The following is a 26,797-nucleotide window of genomic DNA, read 5'->3' as shown; positions in this document are numbered from 1 at the left end:
TCATTGATGATTTGGCAGACTTTGCACGACCGGACGCAACAGTGGCAACACAGTCCAAGCCAACCCAGCCCGACACAGCAGAAGAACAATACAGGTATCAGGGTTGGTAACGTCGAGCGAATGCGGAAGCGTCGCTGATTGAATGATGCCACGCCGCACTGCTCTGGGATGCGGACTCTTGAGCCAATCTTCTCCTTTTGCTCTACTTCACACTCTTGTTCTTGCTTTGAAACGCAGGGATCCGCATTTGAACGGTCTACTCCTCCATTTCCAAGAATGATGAAGATGGAGAGGTCTCATCCACGCATCTCTAAGCGTCCGGAATCTCGATCTGACTGCTCCGTCTCGCCAGCATGACAGACGCGCCGTGGTCGAAGCTCCATTTCCGCCGTCTCGCGTTGGCCAGCCGATAATTCCTCTGGGTGACGCCCATGACCTCCAGGATCGCGCTGGCCACGTGGCCCGCAAAGGCTTCGTCGTTGATGTGCAAGTCGTGCTTCTCCACCTCGATCTTGGTGCCCTCGAGCCCTTCCTGGATCGTGTCGAAGAGCGCCTTGTCGGCTTCCTCGTCGTAGAAGGGCTTCCTGGCTGCGTCCAGCATGCTGACTCCTTTCTCCGGGATCAGCACGCGGATTGAGCTCGGGTTGGCGGCATAGGTGGATAGTTTGTTGACGATGAATTCGCCGATCTTCTTGTTCTCTTCTGGAGTCGTCCTCATCAGGGTGACGGCCGGGTTGTGCACGAACAATTTCCGATCCTTGTATTTCTCCGGCACGCTGTCCTTGGGGCCAAAGTTCACCATGTCGCAGGCCCCGACTGAGACGATCATGGGGACACCCTTCTTTGCTGCGACTTCGAGCCGGTCCGGCCCTGCGGTCAAGACGCCGCCGAAGAGTTCGTCGGGGATTTCAGTGGTGGTCAAATCGATCACGGCGTCGATCTGTCCTTCCGCGATGAGCCGCTCCATGGCGCGCCCACCGGAACCGGTGGCGTGGAAGACGTAGATCTCGTAGTCGGAGGCGTCGTGGGGTGCCGAGGTCAGAATGCGGCGCACCGCATCGACGCATGGCGTGGTGTTGCCAAACATTGTGATGGCGATCCGCTTGCCTTTGGCGGCAACGGCAGAAGCATCAACGAGGGATTTGGCGTAAGAGACAGTCATGGCGGCGATGGCAGCAGCAGCATTGGACAGGATGCGTTTGAGGATCGAGTTGACTCCTGCAATGTCAACCACGCTGTACATCATGGTAATATCTGTTTCCTCGACGTAGTGCTTGATGTCGCCGCTGGCCATGGTCGACACCATCAGCTTAGGGAATCCGACGGGGCAGGCATGGCGCATCAAGGCTGTTGCAAGTGATGAGCCACTGCTGCCGCCTGCGGAGACAATGCCTTGGACAGCTGATTTGGAGACCAGGTCCTTAACCACGGGTGTGCATAGCTCGATGGCCTTGTCAATGTACTCGCCGCGAGAAAGCTCTTTCAAGGCCGAGCTGTGTTCTTCAAGAGGAGAAATGACTTCGCCCAAAGGGAGGTTGTCCAACTGCATCCTCACCTTGGCAGATAGGCTGTGACTTACATCGAGGATCTTCGTATTGCACGTCCCCTCGACGAGGATCTGCTCCCTGAGGTAGAGGATTTCATCGAGCTTAGTGTCTGGTGTGCCGACGATGAGCACGATGGGTTTCACCATGATGAGGTATAGAGGAAGGAGCTCAAGGCGCCGGGTTCTGGTAGGTACAAGGGAGGTCGAAAGGAGAACCGGCTATCCACCAAGGGTCATGATAAAAGGTTTGGACCGAAGAAGCTTCCACGAGAGCTTCGAGGTAGTTGCTTTTTGACACAGAAGCTGCGCCGTGTGGTACAGACCAGTCCCTTCCAATCCAATCCTAGTCCAATATAGGGTCACCCTGCTGCCCCTCCTTGTGGGCGTTAGATACCATCGCCAGCTGTGCCATCATTCGCTTAAATCCCCCGCACCACCAGCACCCTCTCCACCACCTCCGCATGAATGGGAATGGTCAGCAATGGTTTGACACTGGACATGACTGTGACGATGACGTGTACGTGCACAAAGGCGAATCCGCCCTTGTGCCGGAACCAAGGAGACAATTTCCACGTCAATGATGAGCCCAAAGTCCGATAGATTCTGCGTACATAGATCAACCATATTCCCAACGATGGCCCCCCCGTCCTCGCGAGCCGAAGTCCTCGCCCATCTCAGGAACCAGATCAAGAATGGGAAGCCGATTGTCGGAGCCGGAGCTGGCATAGGGTTGTCGGCCAAGTTCATCGAGGCTGGCGGCGGCGATCTCATCATCATCTACAACTCGGGTCGCTTTCGAATGGCTGGGAGGGGCTCCCTCGCTGGCCTCATGCCCTATGGAGACGCCAATGCCGTCGTGGTCGATATGGCGAGGGAAGTCCTTCCTGTCGTCAACAAAACCGGAGTCCTTGCTGGTGTCTGTGCCTCGGATCCATTCCGGATCATACCCTTCTTCCTGCGAGAGTTGAAAAGCATGGGATTCTGCGGAGTCCAGAACTTCCCCACGGTCGGTCTTATCGACGGCACCTTTCGAGCAAATCTTGAAGAAACAGGCATGGGATTTGACAAGGAAGTCGCCATGATTGCCGAAGCACACAAGCTGGATCTCCTTACCACGCCATATGCCTTCAATGTCGACGAAGCTGAACAAATGACGAAGGCAGGCGCCGACGTCTTGGTGTGCCATATGGGCTTGACCACTTCTGGAAGTATAGGTGCAAAGACTGGAAAAACTTTGGATGAGTGTGTCCGGTTGATTCAGGAGATGAGAGACGCTGCGACAAAAATCAACCCTGGAATCATCATCCTCTGTCACGGAGGTCCCATAGCCGAGCCCAAGGACGCAGACTATGTGCTCAGGCGCGTCAAGGGCATCCATGGATTCTACGGTGCAAGTAGCATGGAGAGATTACCCGTTGAAATCGCCATCACGAACACAACAAAGGAATTCAAGAGTTTGAATATCAGCCAGTGATGCGATGAGAATGTTGGACTAGTCTGGACTGACCGCTACTGATCATATCGAGCCACGCTGCCAAACACAATTGCGGCAGCAGTTTCCTTACGGGCTGCATTGGTGGAGTGCAGTACTCCTCCTCAACGCCTTGTCCATCCATCACAGGACCCCCTACCGGCTACTAATAACGATAACCGAATCCATCCGTTGTTGGTACCATATAAATTGAATTCTCCCTCGTTGTCAGTTTGTACTGAGCCTGGGGTCAGAAGATCCTAGCGATGAAGTCGCCCGCCGTTCCTTACCTCCTATGGTAGGGAGAGGTTCAGGGGAGGAAAGCAAAACTGCTGGAGAGAGAAATTTTCACTTCCCATAAACCAGAGAGAGCCGCGGCTGCTGGGCTCAATCTGCTTCATGGACAGAGTTTTTGTCACCTTAGATTTTGGCCACCGTCAGCCTTGCGCCAAAGGTTGTGAGGCTTGGGTCTGAGAGCAAAGAGTGCGCCTTTTGTCTTCGCCCCAACGCCGTTTTATTTAGCATTTGTCGAGTTCGCCATTGGTCGCTGCAAGGTGACTCTTTGGGCCTTGCTGTCCAATGCAAATTGCCAGGTACGAGTGATAGCAGGGAGCTTTAAGACCATCCTATTATATCTTTCTTCACGTCCTCAATTTCAATTATATAATAGCTTGGAGCGCCCCTGAAGCTAGCACAGAAGTACGCCTTACCACACCAACTCGTTTGGAACAAGAACATACCAAGATACCCACTTCAACAAGCAGATGTGGCCCACAGTGCCGAATAGGCGACATTCGGCAAATTGGAACAGGTGTGTACGGTACCCGCAAGCATTGCCAGTAGTGAAAGCAGCATGCACCTACATATTCCGTGAGAATACAAGTACCTTTATCACAACTTCTCGCGGCGTGGTGATTGAGCTACCGAGTATTGGGCCGCATTTTGCTTCTTCCTCCTCCTCCTTCGCGCCCCTCTTTCTGTCACTGGCAGCGGGCATTGATATTGGATATGGCCTGAGTCGACTTGGCAGAAAGAAGGAATCATGAACGGCAGTCACCTCGAGTCACCTGAAGTCACCTGGACAAACGACAAAATCCGCCCCCAACTGCCAAGCCTTGAGCCAAGAAACCTTCCCCCTTTGCAATTCTCCTGGACAGACCAGTACAGTCTTCATTTCCTGTTCGCGCCCTTGCTTGATGCAGCTTGATGCGATTAATTGTGACACCGGCTCCTGTGCCTATAGAAGAGACTGGCAATGATCGTCTTTTCAAATCTTAACTCTGTCTTTCGTTGGCCCTGTCCGGAGCACCGAGTACAATGCTCGGAATCTGCCCTAAGTACAGGACCCTGCTGGGCTGAATGTTTTTCGGATTTGTCCTTCCACAATCCACCCAGACGAACTGCCTCGTCCTGAATTACCTCTTCTGTCTAAAGAAAGACCTACCATTCTTCCGATAGCGAATCACCTTTCACTCCGGATTTGCAGTGGTCTGTTTCTTGCCAAAGCAACCTTTCCAAGAGCGTCGGTCCAAACTTTCAGCGGCTTCAGAAGCATGAACAAGGGACTAGGGTAGTCACATCCGTGCAAAACGGGACGTATCCGTATTCTAGCTATTCTAACGGAGAGATTGAGGCTGCGTCTAGGCTCATCAGGTATATTTGATCAAGCAGACACCACGCTCCCTTTAACTTGACGATTATTTCTGATTCAGTGATTTTCCTTTCAACCAAAGCTTTTCTTGCTTTCTCGTCGCTCGTTACATTCCAGTCGCTCGTTCAAGTCACTCCTTTTTTGCTTGCTCTTGAACCGCCAGTATGCTTCTTACTCGAGCACTTTTCTTCTCTTCGCTCATACTCCTTGCCACTGCCCAAAGTGATGCTGTCTTCAAAGGTCTGCCCGGCTCAGGTCGGACCAGGACGCCGACATCTACCAGCAAGCTCATGTCGCGACGAGATCTCCAAAAGCGTTGCATAGGAACTTGTGAGGAATGCTTCGGAGCTGGTTATACACTTTGCCCGGGAAGCGACCTCTACTGCTATTTGCCTGGAGATGCGACTTATGGCCTGGATTCTTGCTCCACCGACAGCTCCGACGGCTCTGACACAACTGCTACCGCTTCCGCATCGGAACCTACTTCAACTAGTACCAGCGGCATCGACGACATCTGTTACCAAACCGGAGCGACTTGTGTGTCATGTTTTGGTGCCGGTTATCTCGACTGCCCAGATGGATACCATTGCTACAATCCCAATGATCCTTTGTATGATACCTGCCCCGACGATGGCTCAAGTTCCGGCAGCAGTGGCAATGGCACCACCACAACAAGCAGCTGCGCTGATCTCTATGGCAACGGAAATATTCCTTGCGGCACGGATTCATGCTATAACCCGGACGCCGGTGAATCTTGCTGCGCCGGAGGATGTAAGTCGTGCCTCTTTGAGGGCTTTGATTTGGTGGCACCGGCTAACGTTTGGACTCTATCAGACTACTGTGACGCAGGATACTCATGCTCCAGCACTCTTGGAAAATGCGAATACGGCAGTAGCGGCTCTGGTGGCTCCTCTTATGCCACTACTACATCCGATTATACCTACGCGACGCCTACCGATGGCCTTGTCTTCAGCACTCCGACTACTGCTGCGACCGCTACCACCAGTGGCTCTTCGTCTTCCCCAACTGGGGTCAGTCAACTATCGGACTCAAGCGACGCTACCGTCCTCGGGGTCGCCAAGGGTCTGTTGGTCGCAGCCGGTGTTGGTCTGTTGATTCTATAGAATGATGAATGACATCTTTGTTGTGTGACCAGGAAGTTAGGGACAAAAGTCAAGGGCCTTCGGAATATTGAAATTGCACAGCTCGGGTTCGGGCATCTTTTGGACAGTCGGAACAGTAGGTGAATTCACGTTTGTGAAGGGTCTCAGCGGACGATCTATGTACGAGTATCCACCTCCTTAGTTCTATGTCGCGGAATAATACCCGGTGCTTCCATAAATCAAGATACGAGGCCTATTTTAATCCCCAGCCTCGTACCAAGGAGTGGATCAGGATTATTATTTTTCCGACGAGGCTGCGCTACTGCTACTGCGCTGTCTCGCTCGCTAAAGTCAATGTTGATTTTACCTTTTAAGTCTAATACAAACTGAGTGTCTCTCGCTTTTCATCGTAACTTCTCTTACTCTTGCAGACAGTGGCAGCCGCGCTGCACAAAATGCCCCACGCTGCCCCTTCGCGCGTTGCTCCCACCGCAACCTCTGACCTTGAAGCCGGAGCGGTCCTCAAACTAGGCGAATTCCAGAACGAAGTCACACTCAACCTCTCCGAAGCGCGAATCATCTTGCAAAAGACACTTGCAACCCGAGCGGCTCGTGGAGGTGGTTTGGAGGAGACCGAAGTCACCGCCAAAACGCGCGACTACTTGGAAATCTTTGCAGTCTTCAAGGACCTGGCCGAGGCACAACAAGTGGAAGGAATCATCAACTCATATGGTGAAAATCTGGAGAGATTTGAGAAGTCTCAGCTGGGCAGTCTGGTGCCAACATGTTCGGATGAGGCGAAGGCGCTGATTCCGAGTTTGGAGAAGAAAGTTGAAGACGGTGTGGTCACCGAGGATGAATTGGAGGGTATTTGCAGGGAGCTACAGCGGCTCAAGAGGCAGGCTCAGCTTTGATCCTATCATGCATCCATGGAAGTGCACGGATTTCCCAAGTATCATGCGACACCTTGCTCGATAGGCAGAGGGCACCTCACATGATTTCTGCAACGCCACGGCCGCCTGTTACAGAGTCGCACGAATGACGATGAAGGCAGTGCCTAGGTGCAAACGGTACCGCACCACAAACAGCATCACGCAAAATTCAAGTTCTTCAGGTGCTGACGAAGCATGAACGAAAGGTTAGCCACATGTTGCAATGACTCCAGATGCGGTTGTGCGGTTATCTAGAGGGTTGCCCACAATGGTGACCTCAGCATCTCCAGAGGGAGCATGGGGAGCATGGGGACCTTGGAATGATACCTATTGCTGAAACCCAATTTCTCAACGATGTCTCCCCACAACGTAATCATCACAGTTTGGACGGTTTGTGGGGACTTCACAATGTGCCCAAACGTTTGGGCCCACCAAAATTTGGATACTACGTTTGAAGAGGAAACGAATGAGCGTCAGCTAAGAGTGTAACAGTGATGAGCGAGGGGCCTTCAATGAAAATGAAGCATTTACAAATCGGAGTCCAACTATTTCTACAACCTACCCCCTAAAGCTTCCTCACCAAGTCCCTTCCCATGACCACCAGCGCCTTGTCTTCATCTGGCATCCCGGGTCGTCTTTCAGCTTCCTTAGCGTATATCCTCATAACCTGCGATTTACCTCATCATGACACCAACAATTGTGGATTTGGTCTCCGTCAGAGAGACATCAGGCTGCTTGATGGAACCCCTGGCGCCCTTCAGACCTCGGTTTCCGAGGTGCTTTTATCCGTCGCCTGTGGAATCGCAATCAGGGACAGAACCTAGATCTCTATCTTCAATGCAGCCAGAATGCAGCTACCCATCGTCTACAATAGTAGAAGCAATCGAGACACCATTGACGACGCCTCCGTCTTTAGGGAGAAAGAGCTCGCATTCCTCGATCTCTACCCGCAGCTCTGGAACTTCCTGGAAGTCGCTCTCGACAATCCACCCAGGCTGGAATGAACCTCCTAGGTCGCCTCACTCGGGGCCGCTCTCGTCACCTTCTAGGCTAGCAGAACTTGATCCATATTCAAATTCCACATTATACAATATCCAGAAGACCAGGCCTTGTTCGAGTACCTCAGTCTCTTCCCACTCATCCTTTGAATCGCTGTCAAGTATGCATCCTTACTACGACGAGCCTTACAGAGCACCTCGTCTCCTACCGTTCTCTGGACCAGATTGTTCCTCGGCGCCCGCTCTGCAAACGTCACGAGTGGAAATGGAATGGAAGCCACTCATTCCTCCAGGACCAGTAACGCAGTTGACAATGAATGGCGCTTGGTTAGTTTGGTACCATGGCTCATTGCGTAAGCATCTGGCTACTCTAGCCATCAAGTGTATCGATTCCTGCTTCAGCCTCTTTGGGTCAAGCAGAGAGTCCAATGCCACCTTGCATTTTGATTTACGGAATGACGAGAAATGAGAACAACCTTTTATGTGGATAGCCACTTCAAGGCGTTTCGAAGAAAAAAAAACAGTCCCATCATCCTCTGTCGAGTGTCCCTGAGTAGTCACGAAGAGCCAGAGACCATTCCATGATTAAGAAACACAGCTTCGTCCTACATTGTCCTCTCTGTGGTTTGTTTGCGTGTTGCTGTTACCCACTCTTCTGTCTTTCGTTTGGCGCTGCTGTCACAGCTTGCTCTCGCCCATGGTCATCTACAGCCGCATTGCTCCGGTTTTCAGACAGTGTCACCGCGATCTCTCACTAGATGTGTCGACATTTGCGATTTGCAGTGACTGCAGGGCAATCCAGTGATGGGAGTCCAGCGATTTCTTTAAATTGTCTCCGTTTCTATCCAGGATGATTCTCAGACTTGCCGGCAACCAAGAAATACTGTACCTAGCCTATTCGAAAATCGGAGTATCGAGCCATTTGGTCCAAACATCAGCCAATTCGAGGATATTATTCCAGATACCACCGGGCAAGAGGACCAGATCCAGTCCCGAGCCAGTTTGAGCAGTTCTCAAGATGCCCAACCCAATTCTCTCACGTGTAGGTCTCTTCTAGTACCGATTGCATTTGTCAGACTCACCGTCATCTCTCGCCTGAAAAGCAAACCACCTATACCAGAACCACCGTCCGTGGCCCCGACGGCCGACGACAAATCCGCGAGGAGGAAGAAAGCGTGATCCGGACGCGTCGTCCTCGTCCTCCTAGATCGCCTTCACCGCTGTTCCTCCCGCCGGGGATCCTGAGTCGAAGCCCATCTCCATCTCCTCGGCCGATTTTGAAGGACACGAGATTCCCGCACGCCTTCTACGAAGAAAACCCTTCCCGTCGAAGATCGTACGAACGGGACCGTTCCACAACAGGATGTCGTCAGCGATCGCCATCCACGGTACGGTTCGTGTCTGATGATGAGCAGTTTGGACACCTCCGACTTCGGTCACCCTCGCCACCGCCTCGAGGCCTGTTTGGCGAGCAGCCTGGCTTCCGGAGTGGACACTCGCCGCCACCCTTGCGACTGCCCGGTCCGACTTGCAGCAGGAGCCATGTCAATCACAGTCGCAGTCGGAGCCGAAGCCGAAATCGCCGCCGAGCAGCGCGTTCAAGGTCAAAGTCGAGAGACACAAGCACGAGTTTCATCCAGGGTGCGCTAGCGGCAGCGGGGACCGCGCTCGCGATCCGTGAAGTGCGAAGGCAAGTGGCCGAACAGCGAGCTCGACCCAGAGACCGCGAGACCCAGGACCGGCGTGAGAGGAGACGGCGGGGGCACAGGAGGAGCCGGAATCGGAGCCAGAGCAGGAGCAGGAGCAGAAGTGGGAGCTGGAGCAGGAGCGGGAGCAACGACAGGATGGACGAACGATACCTAATGAGCGGAGAGCTGGGCTATTATTATTGAAACGCCTCGTGGGGCTAAGTGGCTAAGCTAGCAGGCTACATGATCTCTACGTAGATACATTGCTTTGTTCTGGGTCGGACTAATCAGGCCATTGCTATTTAATGTCCCCGAATGCTCGGATTGAGCCGGTCTGACAGTCGAGCAAATCCTCCCCGTTTGAGGGTCGACTTGTGGTTCGGCCATTAATAGGTAACTGACTGGCTTGATTGACTGAGTGATCATATGAGTGACTGAGTGACCATATGAACGAGCGAGTGAGTTAGATGAGCGGCTTGGATAGGTGGCCGAGTAGGTAAGAACATCTTGAACTTCTGACTGAGCAGGCTGGCTATATATACACATCCATTCCTTGTCCGGTGCTCGTTCTTCCTACTCGGGCTTTTTACAATCATCGTTGCCCTTCTCCTGATCTCGTCAAGTCAGCAGAGCAAACATGTCCAATACGTCCCATGAAGGAGCGAGCCAAACTCGAAACCGACATCGATACTACGAGATCGACGTCTCTGAACCGTGCTTGATCACCATCACAATCTCTGTCTAGACGCTCACAAGTACTACGGCCACTATCACCAACTCTCGCCACAGCCCAACTTCATCGCCTGCTCAAGAATCAATCAACATTCCAGACCAAGGACTGCAGGTCATGACAGCTCCGATCGCACCAGACCGAAACACGACGTCACCAGTCCTCGAACTCATCGGATTATGTTTCCTTCCCGCTAGCTGCAACAGCCCATACACCCTTTCCGCCAACATCGCAAATTGAACAGGTGTCCAACGGATCTTCTCAGACTGAGACTCAGTCCCCAGCCCACCGCCTGCCCGGACCTTCTGCTCAACGCCTTTTTCTCGGCCCGTTAACAGAATTCCTCGAGACTAGTACGCAAATATGACGATGAAGGTCTGGGCAAATAGGAGAGAAGAGAGTTCATCTGCGACTCAACTTAATGACAACAAGTGAACAAGCTCTCGGGTCGGTTGTGCAACTGAGTCTAGATAGCCTGCATTTGATGTGGAAGCTGATCACCAGTAGTCGGGAAGTGGTCAATGCGGAACGGCGGTGACCAGAAGGCCATTGTATAACCACGACAGAGGGCCGCAGTGCCTTGTTACGATGGAATCTTGTGACAAGCAGTGGCAGAATGCTTCAAGGCTCTGCAAATGCAACGCTCGCCGGTATCCGAAAGCTAGCGCAAAACATCTTCTTCTTCGGCGCGACAAGTCGGACAAATCGGATTTGCATATCCAGCTCCGGGTCGTCAAGCTTGACTTCAGCACCGATGTTTTCCGATATTCTTTCGCAGATCTCTTGGAATTCTTCTTTTTCCGTGACGAGCTTAGCTTGGAACAAGTACAGGTGAATCAACGGCAAAGCTTTCGAGGTATGTGGTTTGAATTCGGCTTCGCGGCCGTAGTAAAGGCCGTGGAAGGCATCGAGGAATTCGATAGCGCTGGCCGGCAGATTCATGACATAATGGGAGAACACATTTGGTTCTTTCAGGACTTGTGCTGCTGCATCAGCAGCTTTGCGTAGCGCTTGCATATCTTCTTTGGTCAGTTTCCGCGATATCTTCAACTTCGAAGGCAGTCGAGCTTCTCGTGGGTTATCGCGTAATTCTCTAGTTGCGGTGCGAATGAATTCCCTGCCATCCTGACAAGAGGCCGAAACAAAGTCACCGACTTTGTTAGACCTGATGGCATCCCGAAGACTTCGGTACGAGTCCGGGTTCAGGTCGTTGGCTCTAACGAAGACTTTGCGCTTACCAGCCGGCACGGCAAAAGGCCCTACACCAGCCATGACATCGCAGACGGCCTCGCCTTCCCTGAACAGTTCAAAAACCCGAGCATGTTCGGTGCCCAGACGTGAGTTCCAGTAGACTTTGCCGAAGTTGAATTTGAACTCGCAGCCTGATTCGTGGACTGTAACATCTAGGTCATCTGGACCAGCTATGACTTCATACGGAAATGTACGAAAGACGGATTCGGTGCCGACGTCGAATATTTTGTTGATAACGGTGGTAATGTTGGGATTTTTGTCGACCAAGATTTGCCCGATTATATACTTGTAGGGCAGATATGCTTCGCGCAGGTTGACATGAGCTTGCGGATCGTCAGCACAAGGTATAAAAGTCGGAGGGTAAAAGACGTACCAACATGACCTACCTGGGCAAAACCTGCTGGAGTTTCTTTGTCCTCCTCAGGGATCTCAGGTAGAATTGCTTCGAGAATATTATCTGGCCCAGGATGTCAGATGTCGGATATGAATATCATAGAGCTCGTGCCTGACGACTCACGTACGCATAGTCCAGTCGTCGTAAGTGAGTGTTAGCTCGTAGTCCCGAAGGCTGGCAAGGTTGTCTTTCACTAGTCTCTCGACGGTCGCTGACCATGTTGTGGGCTCTATCGATCCTGTCAACACTCATTCACAGGGCGAGAACTCATCTAATGTACCTTTTGCGTCAATCTCAGGCCTAAGTAGAAGGCATTTTGCCCCCGGCGCCGACCCATCTTCTCGCAGAGGTTTGATCGGACTTACCCTCAGCAAGTCTCGGGAATTGTCGAGTTCCTTTCTGATATTGGTGATCTGTTTGACATCTGAGATGGTAGCAGCAGCTAAAGGCACGACTTTGTGAAAGAATGATTTGTCCAGGGTTTGCATGGACCGATTGACTGGCGGGAGGAAAATTTTGGGCAGATCTGCGGAATTGAAGTTCATTCTTTTGGCTGTGGCGCTGGAGACTTCTGGCTGAGTGGTCGAGAAGAGCCGACGTAGGAGGTTTGCCATGCGATAATTGCATTAGAAGCCTCTTAACTTCTTGTTCCGGTAGACTGGCGAAGTCCAAAGTCCAGCCGAAACAGGAGTCCATCTCACTCCTTTCTCTTGACCTGGATGCCAAGACACTAATACCAATCGAGTAATCTGCGACTACGGTGAATCGCAGACCTATAAGAAGAATATTACGGAGGACCAGGTGCTCGTCCATGCAATCCGGCTCGCCAGTGAAGAATACGGCAAAACTGGTCGAAGCCCACCAGGCATCAATCATGCCTTCCTCCACAACCTCAACAATGGTCCCTCTGACCCATTGACGGGATCCTGCACCGGCAAGGCCACGCCCTGGATCTCTTGCCGAAAAGTGTCTCCAACCTCATCTTTTCCCAACTCGCTGCGCCATTTCGGGGCTCCCTGAACAACTCCGTGTGAGCACATTAGTCGAAAGATAACATCAATTCTCAGGACGGGCGCTGCTTTACCTCTGGATAAACCCCAATATACCTATAGTTGCTGCTGCTCTGAAGAGAGCAATGTCCCGTGCCTGCAGGAAGGACAATCACATCTCCAGCGTGGACATCGATCTCCTGGCCTCCTGCCGTGTCATTCGTGCCGCAGCCGACCAATATCCTTGACTCGCCTTGGAAAACCCCTGTGCAAGTTCAGACCCCGCCGGTCGAAGCATTCGGCCCCCAAAATGAGAGAGTCGTGCTTACCGTAGCACTCGTGCGTGTTGGGGTGAAAATGCCTATACGCGATGTGACCCCAGGTCCCCTTCTTCTCCCAGGCATGAGATTCCAGGAATTCGGTGGTTCTGGCTTCTGATAGCGGCAGAGGGAGACAGTCTCGGTAAATTAAGATTGGCATGTCATTGTTTGGACAATGCTTGTTTGGTCCGAGGTAATATGTCTCGGGCTCGAATCCCATGGTGGCAGCCCAAAGTTCTCTATCCCTCGAGCTTTTTGAGTGATGGCGACTGGATTTGGCGAAATTTGATTGATGATTTGGATGAACAGTCTGTAAGTAAGTCGAGAGAATGGGTATTCAAATAGAATGTCGGCCGTGAGCGAGTTTGGGGTCTGGATGAGTTTGCTGTTCTGAGTAAGGAAACCCCGCTTGTTTGACCAAAGACACTTCCCTGTTTCCTGGTGTACCCAAGATGCTCCTATAAAGGCGGGTATCGCGTTAAACTCCTGCCCGTCGAGCCGAATCCAACGATAAGTAGGGGTCTGCCATGAGTGAAGCGATTCATTATTAGATCGAGGGTGTGCTTCATTTACAATGAGCCTGCCATTTAGCTTCGGAAATAGTGGTTCTCTTTCATCTAACTCATGCTGTTATCTATGTTTCGACATAGTAGCCCACTTCGCCGTCGTTGAGCTCTTTGGATCTCGTTATTCTATGTCAGACTGTGCCACTTAGTTTTTGAATGCAGCTAACCATGTACACATACTTAACGCGCCTGGACGACGCGTCGCGCCGTGGCATCATGACGTCTTCAATCTTTACCGAGTACCCCTCGCCGGTACTACTTGACGACCGCCCATCCTCCCTCTGCTCGTCCAGAGTTTCTACCTGGCCACCAAAGTTACAAGGGAAAAGAATCTAATGGCTAAGCGCACTGTAGATACATACTTCTCCTCGACGCCGAAGAAGACGCGCACCGACCCGCTCACACAAGGACGAGCAGAAAACGACCCTCCCACGAAGTCGGTGATCAAAACGACAGATCATCCAACGTACCCCTGGCCGATTTCTCATCTGCCCATTCACATCGTGTCGGAGATCGAATTACTGGTTACTGCCCAAGCCAAGGAGATTAAAGACCAACAACACTTGGACCTGTTATACTTTCAACCATTTATCCCGAAATCAATCGACAAGGAACTCTTCGAATTTCTTCGCTCCGAACTTTTCTTCTACCGCGTCAAATACGCTATTAAGCGGTTCGGCAAGGAGACACTCATAAACACACCCCGGTTCACCACGGTATTTGGGATCGACGGGACGAGTCGCTTCGAGGATGACAACGACGGCTTGCGCATTGTCGCGGCTGCAGACCCTTCCAACAAGACGGTTCGAAGGGACAAATACAAGTGCAAACCACGACCGATTCCGGAGTGCTTGGATCTTCTCCGCAGGGTGACCGAAGCACGCACCAACGCAAAGTACAACTTCTGTCTGGTGAATTATTATGCCTCGGGAAACGACAGCATCTCGTTCCACAGCGACGATGAGCGGTTTCTTGGCCCAGAGCCAGCCATTGCGTCTTTCACACTGGGGGCGAAGAGGGATTTCTTGATGAAGCATAAACCTCCCATGGAGGGCGAGCCGAAGTTGGAGACCAAGGACATCAAGCTCCCACTGGCTAGCGGTGACATGATTCTGATGCGTGGCCTGACACAGTCGAATTGGATGCACAGCATTCCGAAACGAAAGGGCGGCGAAGCCGACAGAGGTCGGATCAACATTACTTTGCGTCGAGCTTTGACTCCAGCCGGCACGGAAAACTATTATCGATATAATGTCGGAGAAGGCGGAGCGTACAAGTGGAGTAGCTCCAAGAGACAGATGATACCTTGGTCGCCAAGAGCCGACCATGTCGGGCAATGAAACAGCAGCCTTATTGCTTTTTCTGTTTTCTCTTACTCGCATCGAAAATGGCGCTCCCAACGATGCTCGTGATGGATCGATATACCGTCTGGCCTTCCAACGTGTGGGTCGTGACGCCGAAGACCACCAGGAACAGTATGGAAAGGATGCTGACAACCAGGAAACAGAGCCAGTATGTCTTGAGCGTGTACTTCTCGGCGATTTCAGGCAACTGGATAGAAAAGTAACCCGTCATCAGACTGACAGGGAGGAACAGGATGGTTGCCTTGGCCAACAGGATCGTGGTCCTGGTGAGCCTCTCCACGGCCTGGGAGTCCTTTAAGGCGACCAAATTGAAATTCTGCACCATGGCATCAGCGGAGGGGGAAGCAAACAATCACCGGCTCGGGGATCACCTACCATAAGCACAAGCGACTCCTTCTGTTTTATGCATTCGTCAATTTCGGTCAGCGCATATAGTCTAATCCTGCCCAGGAGTCTCTCGAAGCGGGCAACTGCCGAAAAGCTCAACTTCACGTTCGATCTCGAGTCATCGGCGAGGAAGCCCTCCTCGTAAGCGGCCAGCTGCGCTCCCGGAGTTTGGTGACTACTAGTCTTGAAATCTTGGCTGTGGAATGTGCTCTGAGGAGACAGGAGTAGACTGTTGGCGTCCATTGCCAACCGTTGGCTATGGAGGAGGCGAGATACGATCCATTCGTAGCTCTCGTACATGAGTTTGAGGACCGTCAGCTGGGTGCCGATCTCGTGGACCTTTTTGACATGAGACACGTCCGCCGCTTTGAACATGAGCTCTTGCATCTTTTCCAGCTCTTTCCGATAGGGGTGGTCGAGCCGGGCGATCAGACTGTAAGTCGTCACCCAGTCGTCGAAAAGGTAGTAGAACAACAGGCTCGCGGCCTCCTTTGGGTCGTAGCCGGTTGTTGCATTGTTTGAATACTCGTTCCACCTCACGCGGACTTTCATCAGGGCATCTCGCGAGCTGTCTTGGTTGTGTTGCTTGGAGAGATGATGGAAGACATTAAGCACGTTTCGTCTAGACACGAGGTGCGGCTCACTGGCATCGGGCCGTTCAAATACCGATATGACGGTTCCATCGTCACATACAAGTAGAGATGACCAGATGCGCTGACCAGATGGCTTACTACCATCCTTTTCCCTGTCTCCAGACTTGTCGCCGACGTCCTCGGTCGGTGCACTGTCATCTGGAGCTGCATCCTTGGTGTTAGGCAGAGAGTACAGAGAGTTGAAGCCGATATAAATGTAACGGCGGCCAAAGTCGACGGAACAGAAATGCCAAAGGTTCCGTACCACCCTGTGAAAGGTCAAGCCATCCAGATCCCCTGAGTCTGCTGGTTGTTGTAGTAGTTGTTGTTGTTGGGGGAAGGCTGTGTTATGAAGAGGGACGCCTTTCTCGACATCGGTAGTCTGAGTTTTTGGTGTTTTTGGTTGTCCAGACGTGGAAGAGCGTGAGGTATCGCTGGCCGTGGAAGCCACGCTCTTCGATGGACTTGGGGAAGTAATAGCCTGGCATAATAACCCTGCAAGCCTTGGTGAAAGGTCGTACTTCTTGGCCACGTCCTGGATGACGGGCTTCTGTGACTCGGAGGCCCAGAAGTTCAACCACAACGCCTGATTTGCATTGCGACGGTCGGCCTGCAGCCATTCAAGGGCTCCCTCCCTGCCGACATCAACCGCGCATTTGGCCTCAGTGCTGTCAAAGCTGACGATAAAGTTTTCTGTTCTTGCCTGCTTCAGCCTTACCTCGCACTCATCGAAGGCCGCATCGTCGTCGAGATTATATATCTTGGGGTTGGGTGGGCTTTGAGCATGCGCCATGGCAACGTGCTTGTCACAAGAGAGCATAGAAGGCGGGCGTAAGCCTCTAGCTTCTTAGAAAAAGAAAGATATTAAGGCGTAGAAAGGATGAGGAGAGGAGGAAGAACCTTGGGAGGTGATCAGGCGCTAGGCGCTGGCAGGCAACTGACACAGCCTCACACACACCATGTGAGTCGCGTATTCACCCAATCATCCAAAGGGTGGGCGATTGGGGCCGACAGCGGTTCCTCATGTTGCCCATGTTGCCCATGTTGTCCATGTTGCCCATGCTCGCCGCTCGGCGCCAGGGGGGCTAGAAATGAAACCCACAACGTCCCCCTCCCCTGTACTGGGTACATAAGGGGGAAGGTTAGGGTGCTCAAGGGTGCTCAAGGGCTAGTGCTTCACGACCCCAACAATCAACGCTTGACACACCTATCTCCCGATGCATTAGCGCTCCTCAGGCACATCTACGGCATACGAGTCTCACATCACTCGAGACCGCTCCCTTTTTCCTTCTTCAGCATTTCATTACCTCTGGACCGCAGAAGAAATCAATGCTGAGGTCGGCGTTTTCTTTTGAAAAGAAAGGAACGCTGGGTAGGAATATTTGGGCACAAATACCCTGGAAGGAGCCCATCAACCGTCTTGCTCAGGCCCGGTTTTAGAACGTCTAACTACAGCTGGTACTCATCACAGATATACGAGCGGATATTGAAAATGTCAAGGGCCTGTCTCGCTTGCTTGCGCTTCCATGAGCCGCTCTTGCGGAGCCTGTTAGCAAGCCGCATGCTGCTCAGGGTCGATCCAAGTTGTCTATCGATCTCGCTGTGGCCGCGCCAATGAGCTTTTGCTAACTGCAGCCTCGAAGTTTCGTCAGAGACATGTGTGAAGAACCTGCCACGAATTGTTTCCTGGTCCTTCCACTGGGTAACCTGTTACTACTTGTCTATCATATACCTGCAAAGGGTCTCAATTCGCTTTGCAGCAACGTTTGTCATGCAATCGCCCGATTACTCTACCCCATCTCCGAGATTCGGGAAGCGTGAAGAAGTGGTCAATTGGGTAGACGACATCCTCCTCGGAAGAACCAACGGAAGAGAATGAAAATAAAGCATCCCTTAAATATCACCTCCAACAAAAGGAGCAGGCCGTTGCTACAAAATAGAACAAGTTCAGAGAGCCTTTCAGCTCAAGACCGCGAACCTCTTCTGCCTCTTACAACTTCGGGATAGCAGGGCCGCCCTTCGATCCTGGTGCTGCACGGATTCTTCCACGGTACTTGTCCTCTATCGCGTCTGCCACGTCGTCGCGTTCCAACTCGGGAAGAGCTTTGCCCCATTGACTAGGACTGACCAATCCCCAGATGCCGCCCTGGTCCCTGCCGTCGAGCATGCCACAGGGCCAGTTATGGAGATTGCGGTCATGGATCGATCGATGGATCCTTTCGAAAGTATTCGCCATAGGCCATGCCTTCCTGTCTTCGACGGCAATTTGCTCGACTGCGCCTGTGAGGGCGTCGACGATGCCCTCGCTTGGGTCCGGGGCAAGCTTGTGTCCCAACTGGCTCCAGTGCTTGTTCGGGTTCGGCTTGAGTCGGTCTGGTAGCAGGTAGTATTCGTTCGGGTCGTCTGGGTGCTCGGGATCCTCGTCAATGAATGCTAGTTTTTTGTCCTTGGAACATTGGGCAAGCATCCACGCCAACGTTATATCGGAGCCTCCTGGGTCATATCTCCCACCGCCGATATCACTATGGACGCCAGAGAACCAGACTTGCTTCATCACTTGAAGACCTACACCGTACGTTGGCTGGTACAGTTGCGACGGGTTTTTTGGGTCTTTCGGCCACTGCCATAATGTCGGGATGAACGGAATTCGACGCTCATCCAGCGAAAGAGCGTGATATGCGTACTGAACCTTCGTCGACAACTCTGCGTTGTGAAATTCGATCTCTTCACCGGCCCATCCCTCCGAATGAAATGCGACCGTGTCCCAAACCCCTACGATCTTGACCGCGCCTTTAGCCTTTTCGTTCAAGTCATTACCGATCAGCTTCTTCAGGGCTGGAGAGAAGTCGAAATCAGGCTTGCTGGTTGGATCCTTGTAGTATTCATCATAGACTTGAGGGAACCAATCCATGCCTCGTTTTGTTAGGAGTCCAAGCTTGGTAACCAGACCGGCGATGGAACGGGCGGTGTAGGCACCGCGGGAGAAGCCAAAGAAGAAGATCTCGTCCCCAGGATTTGGGTCGTAGTTGTGTGCTAAGAAAGCGTAGGCGGCTCGGATATTGGCAGAGAGCCCCGCGCCATAGACACCTGTTTACCAAATCAGAAAAATTACTCTACTTAGTGCCCTCGTAACGAATAACAAGCCGTGATGTCTTTTGCCCCGAAACTTGGAAAGTGAGAGACGAGCGATTTTTGAGATGTCGTGGAGACAACAGAGGAATAATCTCACCGCCGCGGATCTTGTCGCCAATTCCTGATCCAACACCAGGTTGGTAGTAGACGATTTGCTCAACCTCTCTGTCTACACCATCCTTGTCTTTGACAACGGCAACAGGACTGATCGCTCGAGCAAAGCGGGCAATGTTGGTGGGATGGCTAGGACTGTTGACATGCAAAATACTCTGCCACGTTCCTAAGAAAATGAAAGTTAGTTTCTTAAAGTCGACTTTGCCATATACTAGAGAATGTTTTCATTATAGAAGGAAATCGTAGGAAGAGAAAAACGTTGGCTGTTGAGAGGTAGTGTATTGTAAAAGGGGGGCCAAGTACCATCGCAGAGCTACAAACGGTTATTAGCCCATACCAAAATGATGGAATTTCAGCGCTCATGACGCATCAAGTCATGGAACAGTCCTCCAGGAACAGGAACTTACCACAATGAGACGCTTGTAGTTTGCTGGTGGGCGGCCCATGTTGAACCTGTGGTCGAGTTTGGGGCTAGGCTGATAGGCAAGGATCGAAATGGCAACAAATTCAAATGAGGATCTGTAGCATTTCTTGCACAGCCGAGATGAGGAAAAGGTGCCTCTTATACATCAAGCATACTGGAGAGAGGCTTGCCGCCTTGAACAAAGAAAGAGGGCGGCATATACGACTGGAACGCCATACCCTTCCTAGTGAGCCCAGAGAGCCTTGAATTGACTTGGCTGGGGTTCAGCTCTAGCGATATGGATGCCTTACAACTGAGAGATGTTTCTAGGCTGGCTGAAAGAGCTGCTTACCATTGGTTGCCTCTGACACCTTGACGTGTGACTGAACGAGGGGGCAGGCTCAGCTGTACCCGAAAGGATTGAGGTCGAGACCCTACCGCGTGATCGAACCGGCTCGCATGCATCAAGGGAACCGACACGAGGGGAGCGTGTGAATTTATCATCATGAATGATTGGCAAAGGGGCCAGAAATAGAAGAAGCCGAGTTTTATAATTTCGGCCACAAACATGATCACCTTGGGCAACTTGGGTAAGGAAAGAGGGACCCCATGCAGCCCCTACCGAAGCTTTCGCCAGTTGGTTTGCGCACGCCCCGCTCGATGCGAGAGGGCTCGCAGCTTTAGCTAGTGAGGCCTAGGTAGGGGAGTGAGTGGGCTTTCCTCAGGCGGTATTCTGGGAAAGCCCCCCTGAGAAACCCAGACCAGACGACTTCCCGGTGACAAGTACACAAGTACATATTCGTAGAACTGCAGTAAAACCCCCGGAGAAGGTGGGATGTGTCCTCATGAATTAAAAGTTCGCATTGAATCTTAACTGAGTTTGTACAAAGCTCCAACGCTGAATGCTCAAAGTTTGCGCACGCTCAGACCCATGATATGGAAAGAAAATCCCTTACCTGCACTGTGCAAATTGACCAATCAAAAAATGGGGCAGTAACCCTCGTGGCCTCATCCCTATGTTATTCGCTCAACTGGGTATCCTGGATTGAGATTCAACAAGTATATTCCACGCCCATAGGTACCGAATAGGCTACCAGCCCTCTTAGAAACGTATGAGTGGTGATACTTTGTTTCCAAATGTGTGAACGTTCAATCATATTGCTCCTCTCGATTCCTCCCCTCAAACCATCGTGGCTTTCTCAGGCTGAATGTTCGTCGCGGCTTTGGCTCTTTGTACGCCTCTATGCCAGAGTATCCCCTCGCTGGAGGGCCCTCGTAATAATCTGCCTGGTCGTATGCCTGTCTGAAGTCTCGTCCGATTATACCATTGCCTCTCAACTGCTGCGGGGGTCCATAGGGTTGTGGTTCAGAAGGCGAAATGCCCAGGATACGTTCATGTTTGCTGAGACGGCGCGGAGGTGGGTCTCTGCCTGCATTGGGGGTGGTCATCGGTATTCCTGGAGACGGGGACACAAAAGATTGGCTTCCTCCCATTGCTTGAGAGGAAGGAAGTTGTTGATCAGAGGGGTTCCCGCCGACATTCCCCGCCGCTCTTCCGCCTCCGTTAGGCTGAATACCACGACTAGATATTGTCAAAGAGCGGCGGACACTTGGGTGGACCGCAGGCTCGAGACTATGACTTGGTGGTGGTCGATTTTCTGTGTCATACAGCATGTCGTGATTAGGTGGTCCCGTCATGTTGTGCGATAGCTCGTAATCGGTGTTTTTAGGTTGCGGTGCAGAGTGAGGCCCTAAAGTATTGTCCGTTTGCCGCCATTGTTGAGACTGGCCTGTCCCAGTGCCCTGGGATTGAGGCTGGTCCTCGCCGTCTTCTTCCTCATCACTGTGGTAATCCTCCCTCTTTTGTCGGCGGCTTCCGAAAAGACTAAATCTTCGCCGAGGTGGAGCTCCTGCTTTGACGGCATACGAGCCCTCAGCATAATCCTCTTCACTTTCTTCCTGGTCCCAATCTTCCTCTTGGTTCCCAGGTGCTTTCTGCCTTCTTCCACCAATGCCGAATCTGTTCAATAGTGTCGGTTTTCTTTGAACGCCGCTGACGTCGTCAAGCTTTTCACGATCAGAGCTACCGTCATACCAAAGAGCCGGAATAAGCAGCCTGTAGGGCGCGGTAATTCCGGATGGATCTTTCTGATTGACTTCAACATTCAAGACCACGTCAAGACCTCCTTCCAGATTAATATGACCATTGACATCGATTTCATTACCTTCGGCATCGATGGCTGGTACGTTCCCTTTCCTAGCAGCTTTTTCGGAGAAATTGGTGGGACGGCGTTGAAACGGGCCTGGGCGCAGTGGAACTCCAGAAGAAGTGTGGTCAAACGAAGAAGCACGCCTGTTTGGGGGAGCCTGGAATTCACTCGAGGCTTGTCGGGAACCGCTCGCATTGCGCTCTGGAGCAAACGGAGGCCCTTCAGGCAGTGTTGTCCCGTCGTGGGACGCTGAGCGGCCTTGGTTGTACATCGTGTCGCGGTACGACGTGGGAGGCGCCTTTCTTGAGCTTAGTCGGCGGAATAGAGTTCCTGGATTTATATCTGCCTTTGTGAAGGAGAATCGTCGAGGGCGAGGTTCCGGATCTTCCTCTAGATCTTCATCTTCGAAGACTGCCGAACTCTCTGACGGCGAAGGCGGAGGGGTTGAACCTGGAACGTACTCCTGAATTGAACACCAATTGCGACGGGGTAATAAACGTTTGTTATTCCGTTTCTTGTCGTTCACATCATGGGTGAACATTGGGATCATGTCTTCGTCCGTATAATGGTCCAAGTGATGTACCTTGTTGCGTTTGTTCAGGATATCGGCCAGCATGTCTGATGGTGGTGTGTTCACGATCGCTGAAGATATCACATTTGGCATGTACCGATGGTCTTTGTCCTTGGGAATCTTTAATTTAGGATTTGAGTGGAATTGGCCGATTGCAGCAAGGTGAACGTCTCCGCTCAAAATAGTGATGCGACAGGACTTCTCTGCCGCAAGGTCTTGTAGTTCTCTGACCAATTCATTTCGCTCATGTTTGTGGTTAGTTGCAGTCCAGTGATCATCCAGGTCGTCGAGGATCTCGACTCCACCATCAAACTTGTTGAGAAAGCCGCCTTTCAGGATCCCGGCTCTTCCCAAGGCCTTGACAGGATCCATGAATCGGCTGGTGAGAACATTTTCCAGCCAAACCAGGCGAGGGTAGGCAAGGGGAACGCCTAGCAGTATGATGAGGTGCTTCGTTTCTCCTTCAATAAGTTCTTTGCGGCATCGTTCCAGGACGATGTCCAGGGTGTCATAGCTCAACACCTCACTGCGTCTTCTTTCTGTGCGGCAATCAAGCCCCAGAAATGCAACGTGCCTTCCCATGTGCATGAACACACTTCTACTAAGTTGCTTAATGTAGGGCCCTGGCTGTCGACCCAAAACCCAGCTGGATTCATGTGCGGTGGTTTCTTCGGGGACGCTCTGGTGCTGGAAGAGCATGTAGTATTTAAATGCAACATTTCCAATGCCCGAGAACACCGGAGTCTCCATAAAATGGTTTGGATAGGAACCAAAGCCATCGATGATGTCGTGGTCGTCCCATATATTGACCATTGGGATTTGGCTAGCAGCCATGGCGAAAAGGCCTTGGGAGAACCACGTGGCATATCTGTTCAGATAAAAGCTTTCAAGTTCTTCCTTCATTTCGTGTGTGAACGGAGCGTGGTGTTTATGGGCTGGGTTCCTCATCCTGGTCCACTCGCCAAAATGCGCGGTCTCGAGCATGACACGGTCATTGTAAATCTGATCGCCACCACCTATCATAACATGGAAGGGACGGGATTGATGGGTATTGAGAACGTCTCTCCACATCGGATCAGGTCCGCTGAAGTTGTCAGAATTAACAGAAAGGCTGAATCCATTGCAGGAATGAAACATGATGTGCATGGTCTGACCTCGACTAGGCACCCAGAAACCGACGGACGGACCCCGATTGATGCGGTAAGCAATATGTTGTTGCTCATCGGTGAGCTCTATTTCAAGGTTAAATCGCCAGAAGGTCACATCACGATCGGGGTCTGCATATAGTCGCGCTCCCGCTACTTCTTGATATCTTCCCAATCTTTCTCCATCCTTGTCGAGGATGCGATAATTTGAGAATGAAACCAGACCTTGAGGCCCATTATGCTCCAGCGGGCTTGGGGAGCTTTCGAAGAGGCCATCATCGTTTTCGACCTGTGATAAATCTTTCCCTTCTTCGAGGTGGTCCACTGGCCGAACATACAAAGCTTTTCCGGTCCTCGAGATCTTAGTCAAGCCAGCAATGGGGTCGACATATTCAGGTTGAAGCTCATCGGCAGTGACATGGTGAGGGGGAGGCGGTAATAGCTTCTGCGGTTGACAAAACAGACGTAGGGTCGGCACAGGATCGTATGATGAATGGGAATTTTGAGTCACAATAAGGACACTCCCTCGCCAGAATTCACGTTCTTCTCCCTTTTCATTTTTCTGTCTTCTCATACCCTTGTAGCGAAGCAATGGCCCGCACCGCAGATAGAGGTTTGGTTTGAACTCGGCAGTTTTATCGTCGACATGATCTCCGGATGCAGGTTGATCAGCCACCTTCGTCGATCTGCTGCTGCTGCGTCTGCGGCCAGACGAAGTCGCAGCCTGTTCCCACCAAGCCTTGCCTTTGTCGGCTGGGGACACAGTCTCTGTAGAAAAGTCGATGGCTGTAAGTCTTGCTGTCCCGGCTTCTTTCCATTCATCGACAGGTCGGTTGTTGAGTGGCTCTTTGAATGATACACTAGATTTTCGTTGTCTTTGACGTATTACGTCTACCGGTTTCGCTGGAGGTGACTGGGGGCTGCTCGGGTGGGGTGAAGATTGAAGCCCTGGGCCGATGGGTGGCGTATGTGGCCGTTGTTGCGCCTGCTCAGCTTCATTCATGGCAGCTGCGACAAATTGATGGTAATGCTCTACTCTGCGAGCTTGACTGGTAATTGCTGAGGTTGGTACAGGTATTCTGCTTGGCACCCTGCCAGCCAAAGCATTTTTTTCATTTACACCTTCTGGTACAGCTTTCTGGAGTTTCCGTGAGCCACCTCGCCCAAGTCTGACGGGATCCGATACACCAGTGAGTTTCTCCAATGCTGCTTTGTGAGACGCATTCCTCTGTCGCTCTAAAAAATCGTCCCGCCCAGGGATTGATGTGGCTTGGACTTCAATGTTGCGAGTCGGCGCTTGCCTAGGGTCATCATCAAAAGGCCCAACCTCTTCACCCATCGGCGGGACTTCACGCTGTTTCCCAGATCGAACTCTTTGCGGTTTGGCTGGGGTTTGCCCAGTTACGAGGAGAGCCGAGGCGACCGGACCATCTTGACCAGGCTCACTTACTCGCCGATGCTTGCTGCTTGGCTGGCGGCGTTGACTAGTATGAGCGGGTTGCAGCGGGCTGGAGATAGTGTACTCAAACCCTGGATGACCCTCTCCAGACAGGCTTCGTACGTCGGGTCGATGACTGTCTACCATTGTGCTGTGTTGCAGACGCTGTCGCTGGGTGGTGCTGAGGTTTCGAACCAGTACTGCGTCTTCTAAGGTTGGTGCTTCCTGATCGGCTGCTCGTTCCCGTTTCGGTGCAGATCGGTTGGCAGAAACAGCAGGTTTTGACACCGGAACGGCTTCTTGAGGTGATTCTACCATGCCGCGAGCTGGTTTCGACTCGCGTTCTCGCAGTAGCATTTCAGCCTCTTGCACTCTGGCGCGCTTTTCTTCCTTGCTAATGTCGTTGAGGGTGACCTCCAGCTTCTGCAAAGGGGATCGATCCGGGGCCCAATCCCTTCTATGAGCCTCATCTCGGAAAGCACTCGACCTGCTAACGGCTGATACTGGCTCCTCAATACGGCGCGATGTGTCAGACACCCGGTGAGGCTGCTGATTGGACTTTGGCTCATTGTAAGACGGTTCGCGGGTTGACTCAATGTCCCTCCTTGGTATTTCCGTAGCGCTTGAGCCATTGAGATCTGAAGTGTTTAGTCGCAAACCATCGGGCGGTGCTGGTTTTCGAGAGACGATGGGCATGGCCTCCCGGCGTACTGGCTCAGACACTATGCGCTGTTTAGGTCTGGCGACTTCTTCAGCATATTCATCGTCTAAGTCAGCGAATGCTTCTCTGTGGAATGGTCTTCCCTTGGCTCTTTGGGAGAAGGATCGATGGAGACCGGCGTCCGCGCCCTGACCAAACCCTCGATAGGAGATGGGTGGCCCGCGGGGTACTTCGGGCGCGGCAGGAAGAGGTTGTGCTGCGGTGTCTAAGTTTTGAGAAAGTGGGCGTCTGCCCTGTCCCCCACTGTACCGACGAGTTGCGCCATTTTGTCTGCTCCGCGCGGTGCTTTGAACAATAAGGGAGTCGAGAGCCGGGTCGTGGTAGAGGTCGACGGGGTTCATGGAGGTAGCCATGGTGGTCGGGTCGAGCGAGATCGCGGGTTAGGCTGCGAAGAGCGTCGATTTTGCGGTAGGAAGTGACCTAGAAACATACGCCGGAGATGGAGGCCGCCATGGACAAGGACATTCTGGCGCTCGATGAATATGACAAGTTCTGGTTCATTCAACACGATGGCCGGAGTTGGAAAGTCGAGTTCAAGAGGACATCCACTGTCTGTTCCTGTCAGGTTCACATGGAGATGGAGAATAGAGACCGTAACACAACGATGACGAAAACACCAAGAAATCGACTTGAGGGCTCAATTCAACAATGTCATTATGTACAAGAAAAATGGATCACTTCAAGCCGACACCGCAGATTGATAGACGTAGAAAAGTGAAGGAAGGAGAAATGCTCCGTACCCAGGACTCCATGTTCTGTGTGGCTGGTAAAATGTGGTATTTTTGTCGACCACGTCAATCGCGAGACGAGGAACTCCAACTCCAAGATCTTGCGACACCAGGTCCAGGTGGAGCTTCGGATTCGTCACAGACTCAGAGGAGCCCAGCTCTGTAGCGACAAGCTGGTTGAGGCTGGTTGGGATGGTTAGGGAGCGAGGGAGGAGACATTGCCGGGCGCGGGCCGCTTGGTTAAGAGCCATCAGTGCCACCAACGACGCCTAGGGCCCGTCGACAGCCAATGGCTTCAGCTGACAATTCGCCG

General features: G+C 52.1%; 10 protein-coding genes across 10 annotated transcripts; 4 read left to right on the top strand and 6 right to left on the bottom strand.

Annotated features, from left to right (window-relative positions):
- Positions 1–310: 310 nt before the first annotated feature.
- On the bottom strand, positions 311–1,693 carry A1O5_02330 (uncharacterized protein; the record flags this gene model as incomplete). The annotated part of the gene is made up of 1 exon (XM_007742946.1): positions 311–1,693. The coding sequence occupies one exon, from the start codon at positions 1,691–1,693 to the stop codon at positions 311–313; it is 1,383 nt and encodes a 460-aa protein (XP_007741136.1).
- A 487-nt stretch (positions 1,694–2,180) lies between these two features.
- A1O5_02329 (uncharacterized protein) lies at positions 2,181–3,020 on the top strand (the record flags this gene model as incomplete). Its single annotated transcript, XM_007742945.1, has 1 exon — positions 2,181–3,020. One exon carries the CDS (start codon positions 2,181–2,183, stop codon positions 3,018–3,020), a length of 840 nt encoding a protein of 279 aa, XP_007741135.1.
- A 1,812-nt stretch (positions 3,021–4,832) lies between these two features.
- On the top strand, positions 4,833–5,792 carry A1O5_02328 (uncharacterized protein; the record flags this gene model as incomplete). Its single annotated transcript, XM_007742944.1, has 2 exons — positions 4,833–5,439; positions 5,503–5,792. The coding sequence occupies 2 exons, from the start codon at positions 4,833–4,835 to the stop codon at positions 5,790–5,792; spliced, it is 897 nt and encodes a 298-aa protein (XP_007741134.1).
- Positions 5,793–6,226: 434 nt separating this feature from the next.
- A1O5_02327 (uncharacterized protein) lies at positions 6,227–6,685 on the top strand (the record flags this gene model as incomplete). Its single annotated transcript, XM_007742943.1, has 1 exon — positions 6,227–6,685. The coding sequence occupies one exon, from the start codon at positions 6,227–6,229 to the stop codon at positions 6,683–6,685; it is 459 nt and encodes a 152-aa protein (XP_007741133.1).
- Positions 6,686–10,740: 4,055 nt separating this feature from the next.
- On the bottom strand, positions 10,741–12,378 carry A1O5_02326 (uncharacterized protein; the record flags this gene model as incomplete). The annotated part of the gene is made up of 4 exons (XM_007742942.1): positions 10,741–11,693; positions 11,744–11,827; positions 11,892–11,993; positions 12,045–12,378. The coding sequence occupies 4 exons, from the start codon at positions 12,376–12,378 to the stop codon at positions 10,741–10,743; spliced, it is 1,473 nt and encodes a 490-aa protein (XP_007741132.1).
- Positions 12,379–12,636: 258 nt separating this feature from the next.
- A1O5_02325 (uncharacterized protein) lies at positions 12,637–13,293 on the bottom strand (the record flags this gene model as incomplete). Its single annotated transcript, XM_007742941.1, has 3 exons — positions 12,637–12,780; positions 12,849–13,018; positions 13,083–13,293. The coding sequence occupies 3 exons, from the start codon at positions 13,291–13,293 to the stop codon at positions 12,637–12,639; spliced, it is 525 nt and encodes a 174-aa protein (XP_007741131.1).
- Positions 13,294–13,974: 681 nt separating this feature from the next.
- On the top strand, positions 13,975–14,979 carry A1O5_02324 (uncharacterized protein; the record flags this gene model as incomplete). Its single annotated transcript, XM_007742940.1, has 1 exon — positions 13,975–14,979. One exon carries the CDS (start codon positions 13,975–13,977, stop codon positions 14,977–14,979), a length of 1,005 nt encoding a protein of 334 aa, XP_007741130.1.
- A 10-nt stretch (positions 14,980–14,989) lies between these two features.
- On the bottom strand, positions 14,990–16,815 carry A1O5_02323 (uncharacterized protein; the record flags this gene model as incomplete). Its single annotated transcript, XM_007742939.1, has 2 exons — positions 14,990–15,319; positions 15,379–16,815. 2 exons carry the CDS (start codon positions 16,813–16,815, stop codon positions 14,990–14,992), a joined length of 1,767 nt encoding a protein of 588 aa, XP_007741129.1.
- A 1,197-nt stretch (positions 16,816–18,012) lies between these two features.
- Positions 18,013–19,714, bottom strand: A1O5_02322 (uncharacterized protein; the record flags this gene model as incomplete). The annotated part of the gene is made up of 4 exons (XM_007742938.1): positions 18,013–19,109; positions 19,252–19,434; positions 19,572–19,581; positions 19,676–19,714. The coding sequence occupies 4 exons, from the start codon at positions 19,712–19,714 to the stop codon at positions 18,013–18,015; spliced, it is 1,329 nt and encodes a 442-aa protein (XP_007741128.1).
- Positions 19,715–20,820: 1,106 nt separating this feature from the next.
- On the bottom strand, positions 20,821–26,109 carry A1O5_02321 (uncharacterized protein; the record flags this gene model as incomplete). The annotated part of the gene is made up of 1 exon (XM_007742937.1): positions 20,821–26,109. One exon carries the CDS (start codon positions 26,107–26,109, stop codon positions 20,821–20,823), a length of 5,289 nt encoding a protein of 1,762 aa, XP_007741127.1.
- Between the last annotated feature and the right edge of the window lie 688 nt (positions 26,110–26,797).

The sequence above is a fragment of the Cladophialophora psammophila genome (assembly GCF_000585535.1).
Source record: "Cladophialophora psammophila CBS 110553 chromosome Unknown aczJe-supercont1.3, whole genome shotgun sequence".
Lineage (NCBI taxonomy): Eukaryota > Fungi > Ascomycota > Eurotiomycetes > Chaetothyriales > Herpotrichiellaceae > Cladophialophora > Cladophialophora psammophila.
The sequence above is the reverse complement of the archived record's forward strand: the minus strand, read 5'-3'. Positions and strand labels throughout refer to the sequence as shown.